At 41.4% G+C, this 12355-nt stretch overlaps 2 protein-coding genes across 6 annotated transcripts in view; one reads left to right on the top strand and one right to left on the bottom strand.

Annotated features, from left to right (window-relative positions):
* vps37a (VPS37A subunit of ESCRT-I) overlaps nucleotides 1-8312 on the bottom strand; it is a 49125-nt gene extending 40813 nt beyond the window's left edge. The window contains exon 1 of one of the 2 annotated variants that reach the window (XM_033029340.1): nucleotides 8025-8312. In XM_033029340.1, the coding sequence (XP_032885231.1) occupies nucleotides 8025-8146 (122 nt within the window). In that variant the 5' untranslated portion in view covers nucleotides 8147-8312. The remainder of the gene's footprint in view (nucleotides 1-8024) is intronic. The other variant, XM_033029332.1, reaches the window with a different exon arrangement.
* A 177-nt stretch (nucleotides 8313-8489) lies between these two features.
* Nucleotides 8490-12355, top strand: part of cnot7 (CCR4-NOT transcription complex subunit 7) — a 38876-nt gene continuing 35010 nt past the window's right edge. Inside the window, exons 1-3 of one of the 4 annotated variants that reach the window (XM_033029354.1) lie at nucleotides 8490-8626; nucleotides 10762-10788; nucleotides 10958-11112. In XM_033029354.1, the coding sequence (XP_032885245.1) occupies nucleotides 10996-11112 (117 nt within the window). In that variant the 5' untranslated portion in view covers nucleotides 8490-8626; nucleotides 10762-10788; nucleotides 10958-10995. Of the gene's footprint in view, nucleotides 8627-10761; nucleotides 10789-10886; nucleotides 11113-12355 lie in introns of all 4 variants that reach the window. The other 3 variants (XM_033029364.1, XM_033029378.1, XM_033029373.1) reach the window with 3 other exon arrangements.

Below are 12355 nucleotides of genomic sequence, written 5' to 3'. Positions count from 1 at the left end.
ATAATGTCCATCCTCAAATTAGAAGACCAAAATTAGGAGACACAATACACAGGTGAGGTCTCACCAGGGTCTTGTACAACTACAGTAGGACCACCTTGCTCCAAAACTCAAATCCTCTTGCAATGAATTGGCTATCTTCACTGCCTGCTTACTTTCAGTGACTGATGTACAAGCACACCCAGGTCTCGTTGCACCTCCCCTTCTCCTAATCTAACACCATTCAGATAATAATCTACCTTCCTGTTCTTGCCACCAAAGTGGATAACCTCACATTTATCCACATTATACTGCATGTCACCCTGCAGCCTCATAGCATCCTCCTCGCAGCTCACACTGCCACGCAGTTTTGTATCATCCGCAAACTTAGAAGTGATACATTTAATTCCCTCGTCTAAATCGTTAATATATATTGTAAACAACTGGGGTCCTGGCACCGAGCCTTGCGGCACCCCACGAGTCACTGCCTGCCATTCTGAAAAGGAACCGTTAATTCCTACTCTTTGCTTCCTGTCTGCCAACCAGTTCTCTATCTATATCAATACCCTGCCCCCAATACCATGTGCTCTAATTTTGCACACCAATCTCGTGTGGGACCTTGTCAAAGGTTTTTTGAAAGTCCAGATACACTACATCCACTGGCTCTCGCTTATCCATTCTACTTGATACATCCTCAATAAATTTCCAAAAGATCAGTCAAGCATGATTTCCCCATCATAAATCCATGCTGACTTTGACCGATCTCGTCACTGCTTTCCAAATGTGCTGCTATAACATCTTTAACAATTGACTCCAGCATCTTCCCCACTGCCAATGTAAGGCTAACTGGTCTATAATTCCCCGTTTTCTCTCTCTCCCTGCTTCCTTAACTGATCCAGAGTCGAGAGAGCATTGGAAAATGATCACCAATGCACCTATGATTTCTAGGGCCACCTCCTTGAGTACTCTGGGATGCAGACCGTCAGGCCCTGGGGATTTATCTGTCTTCAGTCCCACAGTTTACCTAACACCATTTTCTGCCGAATGTTGATTCCCTTCTGTTCCTCCCTCCCACTAGATTCTCCGTCCACTAGTATTTCCAGGATATTGTTTGTGTCTTCCTTACTGAAGGCTGAACCAAACTACTTGTTTAATTGTTCTGTAATTTCCTTGTTTCCCATTATAAATTCACCTGTCTCTGACTGTAAAGGACCTTCGATTGTCTACACTAATTTCTTTTTTACATACCTAAAGAAACTTTTAGTCAGTTTTTATATTTCCCACAAGCTTTCGTCCATGCTCCCCCTCCCCCCTCTTAATTAAGCCCTTTGTCCTTTTCTGTTGAGTTCTAAATTCCACCCAATCCTCTGGTTTGCTGCTTCTTCTGGCCAATTTATATGCCTTTTCCTTGGATTTAACACTATCCATGACTTCCCTCGTCAGCCACGGTTGAGCTACCTTCCCAGTTTTTTTTGTGTTTTTTTTAATTTGTTTATTTTATTAGAAGTTAATACAATACAAAACAATACAGTGGCACCTAATTTTAGGTGCCAACTATGTCATACCGTAATCCATTCTATGTACAAACTCTAGTTTTATGTTATGAGAAGGAAGTAAGCAAGACAAGAAAAAGAAAACAATAGAAAGGGGAAAGAGTGGAAAAATAGATGGTAGAGGGTAGAAAAATGTGAAGTGTGTATATAAAAAATAAAAATAAAAAAATAAAATAAAAAAGAAAAGGTGGAAAGTAGAAATAGAAGAGAAGGCCCCTTAAAAGAGAATTTTTCAAATCTATATTCGGAGATGTAGATCTATCCACGTCATGAACTGAAATCAGCAATCCTTATGGTACCGCTGCATCACATGATTCCAAAAAGTCGATGAAAGGAGACCAACTCCTTAAGAATTGGTCATATTTATCTATTAGTCGGAGTCTCATTTCTTCAAGGCGTGCTATGTCCATCATATTCCTAATCCACATTTTAACAGTTGGTATGGTTGTATTTTTCCAAAATTTAAGTATCAATTTCTTTCCAATTATTAACCCATAATTTAAAAAAACATTTTGGTCTTTATTTAAATTGGTATCTTCTCCTATTATTCCAAATATAATCCATTCCATTTTGGGTTCTATTCTTGACTTGAAGAGCTTTGTAAATATATCAAATATATCACTCCAAAATTTATTCAACTTTGTACATCCTACAAATGAATGTGTTATATTAGCATTTTGAAACAAACATTTATCGCATCTGGGAGAGACGTTTGGATAAAATTTATTCAACCTCGTTTTTGAATAATATAGTCTATGTAATAATTTGAATTGAATTAAATTATGTCGTATTAATAGAACAGTTATGTGTATTCATCAAATACTTTTCCCATCTATCCTTCGAGATCTTTATCATTAGCTCATGTTCCCAATCTTCCCTTAGTGCTTCTGTTGAGGGTGATTCTCGATATAATATATTATTATAAAAGTATGATATTAATTTTTGTGAATCAGCCTTAATATTCATTGCTTCTTCTAAAGGGTCTAAAAATATAGTTTGAAATCTATGTGTATATTTCTTCATAAAGTCACATACCTGTATATATTTAAAATATTGATTATCCTTCAATTTAAATTTTAATTTTAATTGTTGAAATGATAACAGTTTACCCAATTCATACATATCCCCTACTTTCCTAATCCCCAGTCTATCCCATTGTTGATATGTGTTGTCGATGAGAGAAGGTTTGAATGCGGGGTTGTTCAATAGTGGGGTTAGTGCTGATAAATTATTTAATTCCCAGTTTTATTTTTTCGCCAGAAAGAGATGAATAATTTCTGGAGTTCATCCATGTGGTCTTTAAATCTTTGCCATTGCATCTCCACTGTCAATCCTTTAAGTATAATTTCCCAGTCTATCCTAACCAATTCCCGTCTTATACCTTCAAAGTCTCCTTTCAAGTTCAGGACCCTAGTCTCTGAATTAACCGTGTCACTCTCCATCCTAATGCAGAGTCCCACCATATTATGGTCACTGTTGCCCAAGGGGCCTTGCACAACAAGATCACTAACTAATCCTTCCTCAATACACAATACCCAGGCTAGGATGGCCTGCCTTCTAGTCGGTTCCTCTACATATTGGTTTAAAAGCCCATCCCGTATACATTCCAGGAAATCCTCAACACTGTCACCTATTTGGTTGGCCCAATCTATATGTAAATTAAAGTCACCCATGATAACCGCTGTACCTTTGCTACACACCTCCCTACTGCTGTTTGGTGGTCTGTATACAACTCCAACAAGCGTTTTCTGCATTTGGCTATTTTGCAGTTCTACCCATACCGTTTCTACAGCATCCAAGCTAATGTCTCTCCTTGCTATTGCATTATTCTCCTCTTCTTCTTGTGTATGGCGTGCACAGCCTAAAGTTGTAGGATAACTTGTTCTATTTGATCTTATTTGATTGTGCATGCCAGGTTGATTGCATTCGTCGAAACAGGGCGGATCACGTGAAGGTGGCAATCTCCCACCCCTAATCTCCTCTTTAACCAGCAATGCCAACCCACCTCCTCTTCTTTTCTGTTTATCCTTCCTGAATATCGAATACCCCTCCATGTTCAGCTCCCAGCCTTGGTCACCCTGCAGCCATGTCTCCGTAATTCCAACAGTATTTTGTTGGTTCACATGCTTGATCAATGGTGTTTTATCATTGTTTTATTGTTATTAATGTTTGTGTTTTCTGAGTCATTCGTAACTGTCACTGTATGTCATGTTGTTACTTGTGGGCGGACCACCAAGGCAAATTCCTTGTATGTGAATACTTGGCCAATAAACTTATTTACTTACTATATCGTGTCCCTTAACTACTAACTGCGCATTTAATTCATCCACCTTATTTCGAATGCTGGCCCCATAGCAGAAGCGTCCACGCCGCGGGGCTGGAAACTGGAAGTATCCTGAGCTAATTCTGCTACCACCATCGTCTATTGTGGCAAGTGATGACTTCCACTGATTGTTGCCGGAAGCTTGCGTCCTTTTCAGGACGGACGATGACAGAGAGGTCAACATTTGTAACAAGAGGGACACGAAAAGAAGAAGATTATGAATGCTCCTCGCATTAAGGCACAAAGCTTTCAGGTTTGTTTTTCTTATCTCCTACCTTTTGCTTCTGTCCTCCTTTTATGGCGGTCTGTCTCCTTGCATTGGGTCCCATCCCCCCGCCTTGTTAGTTTAAATGTGACCTTTCATACGCTATCTTACCCGTTAGCTGCACGGATACACGTCCATGTTGTTGACTCTACCTCTCCACATTTTAGTTTAAACCCACCCGTGTAGCACTAGCTCACCCCACTCACCATCAACAACACCACAGTCACATCTGTGGAGTCTATTAAGTTCCTGGGAACCATCATCTCCAAGGACCTTAAGTGGGGGGCTACCATCGACTCCAGTCAAAAAACCACAACAGAGGATGTACTTCCTACGGCAGCTGAGGAAGCACAATCTGCCACAGGCAATGATGGTCCAATTCTACACGGCCATCATAGAGTCTGTTCTCACCTTCTCCATCATAATAATAATAATAATGGATGGGATTTATATAGCGCCTTTCTAATACTCAATTATATCGCACTATTCATTCACTCCTCAGTCACACTCGGTGGTGGTAAGCTACTTCTGTAGCCACAGCTGCCCTGGGGCAGACTGACGGAAGCGTGGCTGCCAATCTGCGCCTACGGCCCCTCCGACCACCACCAATCACTCACACACATTCACACACAGGCAAAGGTGGGTGAAGTGTCTTGCCCAAGGACACAACGACAGTATGCACTCCAAGCGGGATTCGAACCGGCTACCTTCCGGTTGCCAGCCGAACACGTAGCCCATTGTGCCATCTGTCGTCCCATGGTCTGGTTTGGCTCAGCCACCAAGACACCTGGAGGCTGCAGTGAATCGTCCAATCATTAGAGAAGATTATTGGCTGCAACCTTCCCTCCATTGATGAACTGTACACTGCAAGGGCCAGGAAGCGAGCGGGAAAGATCATCTCTGACCCTCTCATCCTGGCCACAAACTCTTTGAATCATTTCCCTCTGAAAGGCGACTCCGGACTGTCAAAGCTGCCACAGCCAGACATAAAAACAGTTTTTATCTACGAGTAGTTGCTCTGCTCAACAGCCAAAAATCTGTAGCCTCCCTTTGATCTGGTATTTTGTTGGTTCACATGCTTGATCAATGGTGGTTTATCATTCATGTTTTATTATTATTAATGTTTAGTGTTTTCTGAGTCATTCGTATCTGTCACTGTATGTCATGTTGTAACTTGTGGGCGGAGCACCAAGGCAAATTCATTGTATGTGAATACTTGGCCAATAAACTTACTTACTTACAAATTTGCCTGCCAGTGTCGGTCCCCCTCCAATTAAGGTGCAACCCGTCCCTTTCGTACAGGTCATCTCTGCCCCAGAAGAGAATCCAGTGATCTAGAAATCTAAATCCCTGCCTCCTGCACCAACTCCTCAGCCACACATTCCGATCCCCAATCTCCCTGTTCCTACCCTCACTAGCACAAGGTACTGGAAGCAATCCAGAGATAACCACCCTCGAAGTCCTGCTTTTCAGCCCCCTGCCTAGTTCTCTATATGCATGGAAGAGTTGGGCCGAAGGGCCTGTTTCTGTGCTGTATGACTCTATAACTGACAAACAATAACATTTCCAAAGATTCAGAATATAATTAATTATAATTTGGAACATTAAAGGCACTCAATCTATACAATTTAACACCGGTGAAGAAAACCCAAATTTAGAATTAATGCTTTTGAATGATTGTAATACTTTCAGTACAGAATACATGATGTCAAATGTATATCACATGATTGAGATTTAAATAGGCTTAAGCTTAGAGTTCATGTTGTTTTTTAGTCACAGGATATTGTCGCAGAAACAATTACTAAGTGGAACTTGATCCGTTAGTTATATCTCATATGAACAAGAAATTAACTAACTGTCTCAATTATAAGGGAACAGTACTTTATATGGATACACTATTTCAAATAATTATTATGAAAAAGGACACAAAGTGCTGGAGTAACTCAGCTGGTCAGGCAGCATCTCTGGAGAACATGATGTTTTGACTTCTTCAGTCGGATGAAGGGTCCTGATCCAAAACATCACCTATTCATGTTCTCCAGATAAGCTGCCTGACCCATTGAGTTACTCCAGTACTTTTGTTTCTTTCTTTGGAAACCAGCATCTGCGGTTCTTGTTTCTGCAAATTATTATGAAACAATGCATGAGTTTTCGCAACCAAAAGGAACAAAATTGTTAAGTACAGATTTCTGTGATTTTTTAATTTTAAGCTTCAGGGTTGGGCTGAATATCATCACCAAACTTAAAATCTGATCATTCCAGCTAATGAACATAATCCTCTCTTCTAACTTAGATACACCGTTGTTTTTAGTGGAACATCTTCTTTGTTGCCATTAACGTCACGAATTGAATAATGAGGCAATCACATTTATAAAAACAATTGTAGACACATAATATATCAGTATAAAAAGGTGGTCGAGGAAGTGTGGGGCTTTCATAGATCTGAGTTTTTGATTCAACTTGTCAAGTTATGGTTTCATTTTCATTAGTCAGGCTTAATTACAGCATTCCATTTGAAACTGGATAAGAAGCTGCGAGGAAATAATTTGCAGAGCATGCAATGAAAGCAACAATTTGGCCAGCTGTGTTGCACTTACGTAAAATCCTTATGACTTACTTTTTATTACATTTTTATTCATTCATGATTTTAGGTTTTCACCTCGTCTGTGAATCTGAATTTATCTTCAATTATTTCTTCATAGTTTGACTGACTTTGCGACTGATTGTCAAACCAAGACGGTTTGCTAAATATGGCACGGAATCAGGCCTTTGGGCCATCAACGTTATTTTTCTCTTTCCTCCCCACAATTCCTCTGATTCTACACGTCACTAGGGACAGATTACAGCAGCAATTTAACCTGCAGACCAGCTTGTCTTTGGTGTCTGGAAGGAAACCCACGCAGGTCACAGGGGAACGTGCAAACTCCACGGACAACACAGGAGGTCAACATTGAACCCTGATCGCTGCACATGAAGCTAGCTACTTTGTGCTAATGTGCTATCTCGATACATGTTATGCAGATACAAACTACACCGCAGAAGTAGTATTTACAAATAAAGTACATAAAGCTAGACTTCCCCAGATTCAGTACTCTATCCCCAGCCAGCTGACAGGAGCAAGATACACGGACAATAGGTGCAGGAGTAGGCCATTCGGTCCTTTGAGCCAGCACCGCCAATCAGTACCCCGTTCCTGCCTTCTCCCCATACTCCTTGATTCCGCTTGTCCTAAGAGCTCTATCTAACTCTCTTTTGTACTTTTCGTCATCATAGCCAACTAATCCACAGGTACATGGCTCAAATTATCCATTAAAAGATGTTCACGCAAGACGACACATAGTATTGTGTAGGAAGGAACTGTAGATGCTGGTTTACACCGAAGATTTCACAAAGTGCTTGGAAGTGCCGATAGGATATCAATAAGTTCAACGTTTCGATACAATGCGATACAACTCGGTTGTCACCGAAGTCTCGAATCGTCACCGATTCCTTCTCTCCAGAGATGCTGCCTGTCCCGCTGAGTTACTCCAGCATTTCGTGTCTATCTTTGTATTGTTGCCCCGGGATTTTTGGAAGGATTAAGACACACAGAGCATTCGGGGGGAATTATCTCCTAGGGACATTTCGGCTGTGGACGGCATCACTCGGAGTGAGCGGAAAGGCAGGAGGAAGGGGATAGCGGGGGCTGATGCCGCCCGGGGGAGGTGGGGAGGATAGCGGGGCTGATGCCGCCCGGGGAAGGGAGGGGGATAGCGGGGATGGGGATAGCGGGGCCCGGGGGAGGATAGCGGGGCTGATGCCGCCCGGGGAAGGGAGGGGGAGGATAGCGGGGCCCGGGGGAGGTGGGGAGGATGGCGGGGATAGCGGGGCTGATGCCGCCCGGCAGTGGGGCTCATGCCGCACTCACCCACTGTGTGAACTCTTCACCGACTCGATCTGCCGCTGGCGTTGCTGCTGTAAGTTGGTCAGAGGCGGCAGGTGACCGGCGCCACCGCCACCGCTCTTTGACAGCGGGAATATCCAGCTCATTGCTGGAGGTGTTTCAGGGGGCGACCCTGGTTCAGCAGCTGATCCGGCTCGTTAATCCAGACCGCCGGCCATCTGCGGGCCCAACTCCCGGCAGCGATTAGTCGACCGTCGCCATCATCCGACCGAGCGCCGCCAGCCAGCCAGCTCTCTGTGTACTACGTCAACCAGACCTGCGTAAACGTCGCTGCCCCTAACCGAACCAAAGCAGGCCACAGCATTTCAAGTTAGATCGATATTCACGTACGTCTCAAAAATGCGATATTTGTTCTGCTTAGGTGAAAATTTGACTCGAATTGTGCTTTTTCTTTTGTGTGAAAGAACGAGTAAAAGTTGAAAGGTCAATACACACGGTTCGGTGACGTCAGCGAGTTGCGCGGTGGCTGTAATGGAGGATGCGAGTGGGGTTTTCAGGCAGTAAAGGAGACGGGCTCCTGTTTTAATAGTTAAAGAGTTCTCACAGCCCGCTCCCGTCTGACGCAGGTAAAACCAACGCCCTACAAATGGCAACTCTTTTCTAAATCTGTGTTCAAAATCAATAGAGCTCCTGATATTTCTCGTTAGTGATGTTCAGTTCCAGCTGAAACAGACCGATTTTCTTCTCCTTCCCCGGCCAGTGGTCCCAGAAATTATAACAACCAGTTTCTCTTAAAATGTGTCTTTTTTTTAACGCTTATCTATCATTAATATACTCAACGAGACCAAAAATGCCCCCGGATTTCCGCAGGTGCACACATGACTCCCAGTTTACTGGGTACGATTTGTACAACAAAGTTAACAGTTAGCGAGGTATAAAGACTGGGTTCCGGTGTGCTTTCAAAATAAGCAACATCCCCTGAAGTTTAAAGCATTCATACCTTCACTCTCAACAGTTAAAACAAAAGAGCAGAATTTGGGTTGATGAGAAGTGATCAGCTATTGAAATACACTTCATTTGCATGACTCAGTTTGATGACAACTAAGGATTAAATTCAGCTCCCGAGAATCACTTCAAAAAAAATGCCGGGTACTGAAGATTATGGCTAAAACCTCCAGTTATGCACTCAGCAATGCTTGCCTCCTCCCCCGAGTGTCGGTAGATACAATGCAAGTGTAACTTTGTTGCGACTTTTTTTTGTCTTTTTACTGATTTCTCAACAAATCAGGAAAGCATTTGTATCGAAACGTTGAACTTATTAATATCCTATTGGTACTTCCAAGCATCTTGTGAAATTAGAACTTAATTATATAATAATCATTTTTTAAACTTGTTTTGATAGTTTTGCTTAATTTGAAATATTTGCTTTCTAAAATGTTTTGTTTGCAAAGGCATCTCCCCAAATACATGTTTTGTTTTACTTATATGTTGAAACTTTATTGCATCTTTCACTGTGCTTAAGTATTACAAAGTTTCTATTCCATGCTTGGTTGCTTTGTGACATCTATTCAGGTCACTCATTGGATTGCTCACGAATTTGCAAAATATTTGAAATGATTGTCTGATCTATTCCCCATATTTCCATTCATAATTTGTTGATGATGCTACTGAACCCAACATTTTTTGTACTCCCATAATTGTTCCCGCCTGGGCTGAGAGGAAGTTTTCAGGGCTATGGGGAGTAGGTAGGGGAGCGTGACTTGTTGAACTATGCCTACGGAGTTTGGGGCATTATGGACTGAATGACCTCTTTCCAGAGTATGACCATTTGGTGATACTTTAAAACTCAGTGCTAAAGGGTTTCTTTGCATTGGTTAATGCATTCCAGGTTTTAGATCTTGCAACAATAAGGGAACAATAATATATATCCATGTTAGGGTGGCACATAACAAGAAGTTGATCTTGGAAAATGTTGATCCAATACATCTGCAGTCCCAGTATTTTTAGTTGCGGAAGATGTAGCATAAGTGTCATTGATGTCCTGCTGTACTGACTTCTGCTTTCAACCGTATGGTTTGAAGGGCAATTTTACCTGTTGGACGAGGTTCCAATCAAGGAAATGACTTTGTCTTTTTATATTTATATTGTAACAACTGCCTGAGCCACACAAGTGGAGAATATACATACATTTGTATATTTGACATGTATTGGATATGTTGGATCGACTTGCAAAATTATGGAATTATAGAGTAGCAGAAGACCAAGCATGCTTTATGTTGTTAATGGATTAGATGAATATGTTTTTTTTATAAATTTCATGCCACAGTCTGCAATCTGTTTCGTAACCTTGATACACCAAAATGTAATTTCCAAAACACCCTGCCTTTGTCCTTTTTATTTCTTTATTATGATCCATCACTTGGATTTTTACTTTTAATTAACTCTTTTCATCCCTCTTCCTTTCATTTGTGATTGATATTTATCTGATGATTTTCTTGGGGTGTCTTGGGATGTCTGTTATGTGCAAAGTAACTTTTTATTAAAAGAACACAAAGGCTGCCTTATTTTGGTACATGGTACATTTTTAACTGGTCCTTTTAGTCTCACAGTAATGTATTTGATTTTGTTACCACTTGAGATGGAATCAAGTGCATTGTTAAAGTCTTCAGCAAATTGTTCCTCCATTTTATTTTGGAGATGGTGTTTTCTTTATAAAAGTGCAAATATTTTCTTATAACATACAAAAATACTCTATTTTCAGGTATTGAGGACTTGCAAAGAATCTCAGGTAAATGACAATTATTATTTAAGTTTTTGTGTGATTGCTGAAATGTTATAGCTTCATTTGTTTTATACATTCTAAATGGTCACCTTTTTGCTTCATAGGCAAATATTGTGACTGGAGATTACAGTAAAAATTTGGACATCCTCACTTACAAAAAAACCCCCACCCACAGGTGTAGGGCTTTAATGAAGGCGACTTGAAATTGGCATCATGCCAGCAGCAACAGTAGATCACAGCCAAAGAATCTGTGAGGTCTGGGCTTGTAACCTGGATGAAGAGATGAAGAGAATGCGGCAAGTAATTCGGAAATTCAACTATGTTGCAATGGTACGTCAATTGCTTTGGGTTTTTTTTAAATTCGATCTGATCTGATTAAATGTAGATATATTTCAAAGTATTTATTGGTATTGGTTTATTATTGTCACGTGTGCCAAGATACAGTGAAAATTTTTAGTTTGCATGCTATCCAGTCAAATCAATGCATACATGAGTGCAATCAAACTATTCACTCAATCAAACTGCAAACGAAAAATGAACAGAGTGGAAAATATAGCGTTACTGCTGCAGAGAAAGTTGTATTTGTGCTGAGAGTGTCGTGTTCACCGATACACGAGCTTAAGTCGGGCGACGCGGAGAATTCTTCAAGAAGTTCAAACCTTTATTTGCAAATCAAGGCTGGGACAATCAGAGTTAATAGCTTGACTGTCCACTTCACACAAATAGTTGCTCCTTTTTATGGCATGTTTAAATCTGTACGTCCCACCTCTGATACATTTCCATACCCAATCACTTGTAGACATTCCCTTATCAATAACCAATCACTTGCAAACATTCCCTTAGCAATAACCAATCACTTGCAAACACATCTCCCCTCCTACCCCAGTTATTTTCCATCTCTTAATCCATCCTTGTTTAAACCACATGACCCCGTATCTTGCCCCCCTCCCCCCCCTTATCTCTTGCTCATCCAGCTATAATGTGTTTACAGAGTTACATAGGTGATATAACGGCCACCATCAGTCACCATGATTTACACTAATTGCAGAAGAAGCTACAAGAGAAGCTCTAGAGGCTAGTGGAGTCAAGGGATATGGGGAGAAGGCAGGCACGGGTTATTGATAGGGGACGATCAGCCATGATCACAATGAATGGCGGTGCTGGCTCGAAATGCCGAATGGCCTCCTGCCTCTCTCTCCTCCTCCTCCTCCTCCTCCTTTTCTATGTTTCTATGTTAGAACCCAAACGCTTACACAAGGCCTTACAAAAACAAACAGCGATGAATACGGAGCACAAAGGCTTACACAAACATGCAGAGTTACCAAAGTTAAAATACAAAGGATAAAAAGTTAAGTAACTCGAGTGTTACAAATACTAAAGGGCATGTCCCACTTTCCCGAGCTGCTCATGAATTCTCCCGAGTTTTCCCCTTTATTCAAACTTGGAGAATGTTCATAACGGGTCCGTAGGAGGCCGTAGGAGTCCGCTCATTATGCCAGCTGCAGGTACTCGGGGCATCAGGTAAGTCGGGACCTTCCGGCATGACAAAAAATGTCCTAGAGTTTGACCTCCC

This window comes from Amblyraja radiata, chromosome 1 (assembly GCF_010909765.2).
Source record: "Amblyraja radiata isolate CabotCenter1 chromosome 1, sAmbRad1.1.pri, whole genome shotgun sequence".
NCBI lineage: Eukaryota > Metazoa > Chordata > Chondrichthyes > Rajiformes > Rajidae > Amblyraja > Amblyraja radiata.
This window is presented reverse-complemented; position numbering and strand designations above follow the sequence as displayed.